Below are 9,513 nucleotides of genomic sequence, written 5' to 3'. Positions count from 1 at the left end.
TGTGATAAACGTTTTAATTGACATATATCAATGAAATCTAAAATGTAGAAATTGCCATTACTCTGACTTCAAATGTAAGCAATAGCAGTTACAATTACTTGGAAGTGTAAATACAATTACATCCAAAGTCTGATGCCCTTTAACGAAAGTAAAATTGAATTGTTAAAATTCAAAGCACACACATCTGAATTCACGAGAACTAGAGGACTTGTCAACTAAGCGCTCAACTCTGTGGTATAAAGGGCTCACAAACCATGAGCTTTTGAGGTGGTAAGCTCATGTTGGTAGGTTCAATAAACTGATGCTGGAAAAAGATCAACTATTTGGTCGTATCCATGGACAGCTAATCATTTTGTTCTTATGTCTTGTTAATTATATGCTATGTTATTTTCAGGCAGTGTTCATTAATATTTGTAAAAGCTCCAATGTGAGAGGAGTGATCTGCATTTCTGGTCAGAAATTTGACCACATTAGCCCACCTGAAACAGCAAAGGATTGATGGAGTGGTCACCAAACTTCAAGATATGGCTCATTCAAGGTGAGTTGCATGTATTTGCATGATTGATCCGGTCTATATTTATTCGAATTTTTCTATATCAAGCTCTATAAAATGCATACTAGTCCAATTTACTCTCTCACCTTTTCAATTAGATTTTCAGCACAAGTTTCTCTCGTGTTACCATGATTGGCTGATTTTAAAAGGATATGAAACAGTCTTTTCTCACAATGGTTTCCTTCAGCCCGAAAGATATTTCAGTCGAACTTTTTCACGAATTCCTACTCAGCTTCACCTTTGCCTACTGCAGATGGGACTAACAAATATGATAAAAAGATCAATAAGTTACCCACTCTTTAGCAGAAACCTGTTAGTTTCAATTCAAATATACGTTATTCAAGGATCTTTATTTCAGTTGGCTTACGGTCATGGCCGCTATCATGCGCCAAAAATCACATATTAATCGGTTTTTTTCAGGAATTAGATCTATTTCTTGATTCATGGGGCATTCATTAGCCGGTTTGGTTCAAAGTCATCCAGTCACCCTGACGCTGTCGGTATGGGGAATCAGCGTGGCCAATCAGTGACAAGAAAGACCAAATTTTCCCAAACTGGCTCCTGGGACAACGTCAAGTCTACCTTCGCTACCTACCAACAAGATGGATAACTACCCACTTTTGATGGGCATTGGGGCTATGGGCGAGGATGGAAACTCGACTCTGAGGGGAATGATTCATTTTCAATCTGATGTGATATCGCGACACGGTCTCCAGGCCAATTCAAGGCTGCAATGGCCGGCTACTTTTGGGGTCAAATTGGTCTGCCTATGGCAGTGGTCAACTGGCAAGCCTGTTTTGACCCCCTACAGGAAACTGGCTGGAATTCTGAACTTTGAAGAGAGACATTGTGGGATCCGCTTGCTTTACTGCCCCAGTTATCGCTCATGGGGCTTAGTTGAGGTAAGAAAGTTTGAAAGTTTGATGCTGCTCACACCGGGTTGATTTCATCCGCTCGCTCACCCCGCCTTCACCCTCCTCTGGTTTGGCTCCGTACGTACGGGCGGTCCGGGATCCGTCCATCGACGACGCCATTTCGGATTTCTATATCTGTCGAGTCGGTCGGGTCGTGAAACGTTAGGTAGGACCCGTGGATGGATGGATGGATGGATGGATCCCCGCCGTAAAATGGGCGAGTCGGTGATCGTGTGTAACTAGCGCGAACGACGGATGAGTTGGTTCTTGATTGGCTTCTTAATCTCATACCTACTACGTACTTGGGCGTTGAGTCCGCGATTGACAGTGCCCAGCCCCCTGCTTCTTGCAGCCTCCCGCAGAGCTGATCCCGTCGCCGTTACGGGTCATGACCGACCCGCACGGACGCACCACCCGGAGGCGTGCTTCGGAGCAGGGCCAAGCCGCCCCAGACGACGACGAGAACGATCAAGACCTGGATCTAGTGGAACGCTCCCTCAAAGCCTCAGGTTGTCTGGAGCTGCACTATCAAGTTCAAGCGTGCATGGTCGACCATAAGGATTGGCGAAAGTGTCGCGAGCCCGTCCAGGCCTTTCGCGAATGCATCCAGGCCCACCAGAACCGAACATCGTCCGACCCGTCCACCCATGGACCCATATCTGGAGCCACCCAGTGAATCCATGGCCGGCCAGGAGTCCGACGATGTCGGCTTTTGGGACAGTCAATGGGTCACCTTAGGGCTGGGATTGTTGTGTGGGATCGTAGCTAATGTGCTTGTGAAACATTACGCGGCGCCGGGCCTCGAATCCACCATGGGCAACACGGCAGTGCGGGCCTTCTCCACCCAGAATAAGATGGCCCTGGTCATTCGTCACGATTTGGGCATGACCAAAGGCAAAGTGGCTTCGCAGTGCGCTCATGCGGCCATCCTGTGCTACAAAAAGGCTGCGCGGGCCCAACCCCAGTTCCTAAAGCAATGGGAGACCTTCGGCCAGGCCAAAGTCACGCTCAAGGTGAATTCTGAGGCCGAACTGTGGGCCTTGCAAGCCCAGGCCCAAGCCGCCCAATTAACGGCCTGTGTGGTCCGGGATGCGGGTCGCACGCAGATCGATGCTGGCTCGCCCACCGTTCTGGGCATCGGACCCGGTCCCAATGAACTCGTGGACACCATCACAGGCCATCTTAAACTCTATTAGTCTGATAAAATAGTGCACCCTGAACTAAGAAAAAGTCGTGCGGGTTTGCAACTCGATTTCGGCTTTATTATTATTATTATTATAGTGTCAACTCGTTTTCATCCAAGAACAACTCCGAGGGGAACAGGCTGGGCACGGTGAGCGGTGATACGTCAGCCGCATCGACCAGTCGTCCAATGACCGGGTTGGATAGTGTTAGGCCGAGCCATTGATTTCCAATCCTGACCCTGGGCGAATACTGTACGGTGTTGATTAAAGTAGTAGTAGTAGTAGTATGTCTCACCACTGCACCGTCTATGTGTCAATGAAGATATTAGTGCTACGAGTAGTACTACACTCAATCCCACGAACGCTCATGAGGGTGATCGTCGTCAACTCGTTTTCGTCTTGGGTGGGGTGAGCCGGCCGGGAATAACTGTTCAAAGTCAAAGCCCGTCAATTCAAAGCCAAATGCTTCGTTAGTTAGGCCGAGGAGCTATCACAGAGTTTCTCCTTCTCCTCGTTTTGTCCTTCTTTTCTTTTGTCCTTGTCGGATATCCGCCTTCCAGTCGGCGGTCGGATCCCTCACGTCACGATTAGCCGAGTCATGGATTACTCCGGATGATTGATATAGATGTCAAAATCAATGTAGGTCGGCTCCTTCCGAATGCCCTGCACTTCGAAGATGACTTCTCGAATGCGCGGACAATGGGCTCGTATCACAGTTTTCACTTGGGCATCCACCCCTCGACACCCGGACAAATTGACGTAGCTGAGATTATGGAACTGATTGGTCTTAAAAAACTCGGCAAAGCACAACGGACTGATGTTGGTGGCGTGGAAGAGCAGAAGCTTCTCGAGTTTCTTCAACGACCCGATGTACTTAAGGCCGAACGGCGTGATGTTCTCCACGTGGTTCAGGCCGAGCTCGCGGAGCTTTTGACATTTGCTAATCTCCTGGCACATGCTGTCATTGTAGTTTCGGCCTTGAAGCCAGAGCACTTCGATTGAGTTCCGGAGCGACGCGATGATCAGGCGGATGGCCCGCCCCCAAAAGTCGCAGTCGAGCACAAGCTTCTTGAGATTCTTGCACACCCGCACGATGTTCTGCGCATCGTCGTAGGACAACGTGGCCAGGGTGCGGAAGAGAACGAGTGAGGTGAGCTTGGGGAAGGACACGACGAACGAGGCGTCCTTCATGTAGGCCCAGAGGTAGTGATTCTTCCGGTAGTTCTCGTCGCACCGCACCAAGGACAGGGAGCGAATGTTCGGGCAGGTCATGCCCAAGCGGGTCAGCGTCTCCGAGCGAAGCGCGCAATTGTACAGATGGACCTCTTGCAAGCGGGAGCAATTGTTGCCGATGTGCCAAAGCATGCGCTCCATTTGTTGAGAGGATCGGAAGTTCTTGAGCGAGATGGAGCGCATGAACTCGTACTTGAGGCTGCATGTCTTGATCATCATGGCGTAGGAGTTCTCGGAGTGGTGGATGAACTCCAACCGTTTCCACAGCACCGGGTCTCGACCGAGTTTGTGCCAATATTTGCACACTGGGAGCACGGATTGACTTACGCATCGGGCGGACAGGAACGAGAAGATCTTGAGCAGGATCTCCTTGGGCAAGCAGTTGATGTGGATCCCGTGCTCACAGATCTGCTCATCGCACACAGGATAGTAGAAACTGCCCCAGTCGGCATCACTCGGGTAATCGTCGCCGTAGTCGTACTCGTTACGCCTCAAAATCGATTGAAACCCTGAAAGCCAGAGAGGATTGAGCTCCAATTGTTCCAATGTCAAACTAAAACATGGATGACCTTTCCTTTTCAGCTTAAGAAGCAGAAAAGTAGTAGCTTCTCTCCTCTCGTTGTCTTTCTCTTTCTCTCTCTCTCTCTCTCTCTCTCTCTCTCTCTCTTTCTCTCTCAAGGCTCCTCTCGAAAAGGGGCCTCTTCGTCCTCCTCTGTGTTCCAGCCTGACCACCACCAACTCCAGCGCCGCCACCATCATCATCGATGCCTGCCCTCTCGTCCTCTGTCCGCCTCACACACTCGTCAAAACCCGGCCTGGATGCCTGACCTTGCTCGAAGGCTCTTGCTACAATTGTAGGTTCTGGACGTAAGGTCCAACCCAGTTGGCCTTCGACAATTTGGTCACTTATGTTCATGAAGATCTCCTGGATGTTGGTAAGGGCTAGCTGCCCAAGGCAATGGAGGCTTTATACAAGTGTAAGACGACCTTGTCATGCGGAACCAAACTAGAAGGGTCGGGGGTATGGTGCCCATTCCATCATGAACGTACTAAAAGGGAACATCTGTGGCCTTAAGTCCTCTCGAGAAGGTTGAAAGGATGAATCCGCCGTCTATTGCATTGAATCATGATGGGCAGGAGAGTAGTTTCCTGCTTTTTTTTAACCTTGTGACCATTCGGTCTGTGGCTTTTCTGAAACGTATCGTGGACGCATTTCCATTTGACGGACGACCAGGCCAAGAGGAGCGCTGACGGATGGTCAGTGGATCCGTCCAAGTGTTCCATAGAACCAGGTATGAAGAGTATCGCGTAGGAGCTCATCTTGTGTTTCCTAATTTGAAACAGAATCATTGCCAGAACAAATAGGAATGACGTGAAGATACATGCATACGTACACTAACCGTCTGCTCTGTGTGTGCACACAGTGCTCTGTCTTTTTGGCCCAATTTGCCTCTAGAAAAGCTCGGTCTCCAAGAGCTTTCTCCCATTGAGGTGGGCCTGCTCCATAAAACATACCACGTACAGTCAAGTCCGCATACAAAAGTTTGTGTACCGTCAAGCACTACAGCGAGACCCACCCTCACTGACTAATTCGCTCTGTTGTGAGCTGGACACAAGCGACTGAAGATTAGGTTCATTATTCCCGGCTTCCATATCATGAGCCAACTCTCTTATTGAGCTAGTTGAGGTCGAATGTAATCCCGTGTTTACCATTCAATTGCAGGAAGAAGGCGAGAATCAATAGCCAGTCACTAGTTCCCACCAAGCTCTTTATCATCATCCAGTCTCTTCTAATACGGCTTGGGTCGTTCATCGAAGAACGAGCAAACAAACATGTGTCCAGCGTCAGCTCTATTGTAAGTGATAACGAGTCATCAGTTTCATCTCCCTCATCCCCGTGTCTGCCTCTTTTGTTCATGCTGAATAGTCCTACTACTATGTGTGTACTAGTCAATCAATGATTAGTCGAGTGGGTCGGCAACTAGTAACAAGGTCACTCGCTACCACCACTCTTCCCCGTCTATCGCATCGCCCCAACTTCATTCGGCATCCTCATTTGGGCGTATCGTGGAGGTTCATTCCCACCAGACAAATGGGAGTCCAGGTTAAGTACGCGGTGAAATCCACCCCGGTCGAGGTGACCGAGACCCCGGTGCTCATTGTGGGACAACTTCAAGACTTGAAGGCACTCGACTATGCCACAATTAGTCACAAATTGGGCGCTCAAGTCCCGGCAGAGGTGAGTATTGCTAATGTCATGTGATGGCCAAGATGGGGTTCATCAAGGCACCTTTCTCACGTCTACCTCGGGAACCTTTTAGGTGTGGAAAAAAGCTGTCGAAACGCTAAACCCTTCGCCGACCGACACGATTCCCCTCTACCTCAACATGGCAGCCATTGCCGCTCTACCCACCAAGTGTTCCAGACACAACACTCCCTCCAGAGCTCACGCCATTACGAAGATTGTCAAGTCTTTTACCTCTGGGCGCAATGAGCATGTTGTGGTAAGTCTGAGAATTGATTTGCAATCCTAGTTATGAATTCTGAGCTTGACTTTCAATTACACCTCTCATGCTTGCAGATCATGTGTGATAAATCTGATGTGTTTGCCTCGGGCTGTGCCGTGGCCCGGGCCTTCCCTCAGTTCACCCGTAAGACCAATGCCAATGGAAGCTCCAAATCGGGACAAGACAAAGGGACAGTCACCGTCGAGTTCATGTGTCGCAATGGCGAACAAGTGTCGGCTGAGGAAATGAGCGTGTTAGAAAATGCTGCCTTCGGCATTCAATTAGCCGCTCAGATCGTGGATACTCCTTGCAATGAAATGCACACGGATGAGTTCCTAAATGTGAGTGCCAACGACGAGTTGATCAATCCGGTAGAACCGACGTTATTCATGATCTGACTTGTCTGATTTAGCTCATTCGCGATGTTGCCAAGCGAACGGGTGCGGAGTGCACCGTCATTCAAGGAGAGGAATTGAATGAGCGTGGATTTGGCGGTATTTATGGAGTTGGGAAAGCGGCCATTCATCAGCCCGCATTGGGTGTTCTCAGTTATACTCCCAAGGGGGCTACCGAGACCGTGGCTTGGGTCGGCAAAGGCATCGTCTACGACACCGGTGGCCTTTCCATCAAGGTGAGCAATTCTTCTCAAGACACGGCGCTTTGTGAAAAAAATATCTGAGACGTATTTCCTAACTACTTATTTTTCAGGGAAAAACGGCTATGCCCGGGATGAAGCGTGACTGCGGTGGAGCAGCTGGGATCTTGGGAGCCTTCTACACCGCTGTGAAAGAGGGTTTTACCCAAAACCTCCACGCCGTGTTTTGCTTAGCGGAAAATGCTGTCGGAGATCGAGCCACTCGTCCGGACGATATCCATACCTTGTACTCGGGTAAGACCGTGGAGATCAACAACACGGATGCTGAAGGTCGATTAGTGGTGGCCGATGGTGTGGTCTATGCCCAACGCGATCTCAAGGCTAACGTCATCATTGACATGTGCACTCTGACTGGGGCCCAAGGGATCTCCACTGGACGTTTTCACGCGGCTCATTTGACCAATCGCGAGGAATGGGAGCGATACACGGCCATGGCAGGCAAGGTCAGCGGAGACCTATCATTCCCCATCGTTTTCTGTCCGGAACTTCATTATAGCGAGTTCTCCTCGGCCGTGGCAGATATGAAGAACTCAGTTGGTGTAAGAATATATATGTGACCTTCGTGGCCAGTGTTGAGTAAGACAAACTCCTTCACTTCTCGTTTCATTTCAGGACCGGAGTAATGCTCAATCTTCGTGCGCTGGATTGTTCATCTTTTCTCATCTGGGATTCGACTTTCCCGGTGTTTGGGTTCACATCGACATGGCATATCCCGTCTCTGCGGTAATCATCAAATACTATCAAGTTGAATTGTCGAGTTGCGATCGAACGTGAGCACGACCTTATGTTAAATTGCAGGGTGATCGTGCCACGGGTTATGGTGTGGCTTTGTTGAATACCCTATTTGGGAAGTTCTCCGGATCAAAACTGCTGCAAGCAGCGGCACCAGATACCGAAATCAACGGCACCACGCCCATGGACACCGAAACGGGCGGAAGTCAGTCCAAAAAAATGAAGAAAAATTGAATGGGTCCGCCTTAGCGGTCAGTTGAATTCCAGGCCATGTCTGTGTTGTGAATGATTTCGCCACGATGGGATTTGATTAATTCTTTTGATCAATGGCGCTCGCGAAATTGATGTAATCATTTGAGAAAATACACCTGTTCGAATTTATTTTACTTGGATTCGATTACTTTGGGAACATCGTACACTTTACAAGTTCCGTCATCTGAACACGTCAACATTAGGGAACCATTACTGAAAAACGAATTGGGAAATAGAAACATAAAATGTTAAGATAATCATTCTCGGAGGCGAGGAAACCGTACTGTACTTAAGTAGTGTTCAAATTCTACCCCAAATTTGTTTTCACTAAATGTAAGCCCAATCATTGTGCCTGGTACTCACCTGGATTGGGCAAAATCGAGAATGGAGGCGGTATGTCCGGAAAAGTCGGCCAGAATCTTGCCCATGCGAATATCCGCCAATCGAACTAAGCCATCCAACGTGGCCACCAGTACCTCCGTATGACTGCCTTCGCGCCATTCCATTTTGGTGATCCCAGTCCCAACGGAAAACGCCTGTCTCGACACTTGCGAGGCCAGGTCCCAGACATTAACCGTTCCCTCGAGGGTTCCCGTGAGCATCAGGTTCATTTCGGGTTTGGAGAAGAGGATAGACTCAACCGTAGATTTCGAATCGATCTCTTCATCCCCATCCGGGTCATTAGAGTGGGTGCCGCACATGAAAGTACCAATGCTCTTGCCCGATTGGGTGTTGAACAATTTGGCTGACCCATCCACTCCGCCCGTGCCGATCAGATTATTGTCCGACCTCACGGCAATCGAAGTCACCGAGGCCGAATGACCGGCGTTGCCACTCAGATTGTGCACCACATCTCCGGATTTCAAATCGAACAATCGCATGGAGCCATCTCCATAACCCACGATGGCTCGCTTGCCTAAGGTCATTCAATGTCCATGAATTGCCGAGTTCTGTTTTGGCCAGTTAACTCGACACTCTTACCATCAGGCAAAATTTTGGCACTTTCAGCGCGTTCCCCATGACCCGAATAGATCTTGCTTTCGCCGCTCGGAATTTTCCACATCCAAAGCTCGGAATCCACGGTGGTAGCGAAAAGGACATTGGCGCCGCCGTGCCACGAGATCCACTGCAAAGCGAGCGAGGTCATAATAGAATTAGACTTGGTGAAGTATCTTCGGTTCAGATCAAGAGGGCTTCAATTTACGGTGATGTCGCTGGTTTCAAATTCCCACGTGAGTTCCTGAGTGGCCACTTTCCACACTTTGATCACGCCGGCCATATCAGCCGCCGCCAAATAGGTACCGTCTTGGCTGAAGGCCACAAAGACCACCGAGTCTTTGAAGCCGTCGCATTTGAGCACCACCCCACCCGTGTGGGTGTGCCAAACATAAGCCAAGTCATCTTCACCACCCGAGGCGGCTATTTGGGGATTCTTGGGATGAAGGGCCACGGTAAAGACGGAGGCTGGAGAAAACGAAGAAAG

General features: G+C 49.4%; 4 protein-coding genes across 4 annotated transcripts; 2 read left to right on the top strand and 2 right to left on the bottom strand.

The window, feature by feature from the left end:
* Nucleotides 1-1,386: 1,386 nt before the first annotated feature.
* LOC131885617 (peptidyl-tRNA hydrolase 2, mitochondrial-like) lies at nucleotides 1,387-2,719 on the top strand. The gene is made up of 2 exons (XM_059233723.1): nucleotides 1,387-1,455; nucleotides 1,820-2,719. The coding sequence occupies exon 2, from the start codon at nucleotides 2,115-2,117 to the stop codon at nucleotides 2,661-2,663; it is 549 nt and encodes a 182-aa protein (XP_059089706.1). The 5' UTR covers nucleotides 1,387-1,455; nucleotides 1,820-2,114; the 3' UTR covers nucleotides 2,664-2,719.
* A 535-nt stretch (nucleotides 2,720-3,254) lies between these two features.
* Nucleotides 3,255-4,800, bottom strand: LOC131884765 (F-box/LRR-repeat protein 2-like). Its single transcript, XM_059232641.1, has 2 exons — nucleotides 4,764-4,800; nucleotides 3,255-4,393 (listed from the first exon to the last, which is right to left on the bottom strand). The coding sequence occupies exons 1-2, from the start codon at nucleotides 4,798-4,800 to the stop codon at nucleotides 3,255-3,257; spliced, it is 1,176 nt and encodes a 391-aa protein (XP_059088624.1).
* Nucleotides 4,801-5,826: 1,026 nt separating this feature from the next.
* On the top strand, nucleotides 5,827-8,159 carry LOC131885608 (probable aminopeptidase NPEPL1; the record flags this gene model as incomplete). Its single annotated transcript, XM_059233710.1, is given in 7 exon segments — nucleotides 5,827-6,123; nucleotides 6,206-6,388; nucleotides 6,466-6,732; nucleotides 6,804-7,022; nucleotides 7,100-7,585; nucleotides 7,659-7,769; nucleotides 7,845-8,159. Coding segments are annotated over 7 exon segments (1,716 nt in total). The 3' UTR covers nucleotides 8,013-8,159.
* LOC131885610 (angio-associated migratory cell protein-like) lies at nucleotides 8,132-9,494 on the bottom strand (the record flags this gene model as incomplete). The annotated part of the gene is given in 4 exon segments (XM_059233712.1): nucleotides 8,132-8,243; nucleotides 8,394-8,946; nucleotides 9,012-9,156; nucleotides 9,235-9,494. Coding segments are annotated over 4 exon segments (1,040 nt in total), but the record flags the coding sequence as incomplete, so codon positions are not given.
* Between the last annotated feature and the right edge of the window lie 19 nt (nucleotides 9,495-9,513).

Source organism: Tigriopus californicus, chromosome 8 (assembly GCF_007210705.1).
Source record: "Tigriopus californicus strain San Diego chromosome 8, Tcal_SD_v2.1, whole genome shotgun sequence".
NCBI lineage: Eukaryota > Metazoa > Arthropoda > Copepoda > Harpacticoida > Harpacticidae > Tigriopus > Tigriopus californicus.
The sequence above is the reverse complement of the archived record's forward strand: the minus strand, read 5'-3'. Positions and strand labels throughout refer to the sequence as shown.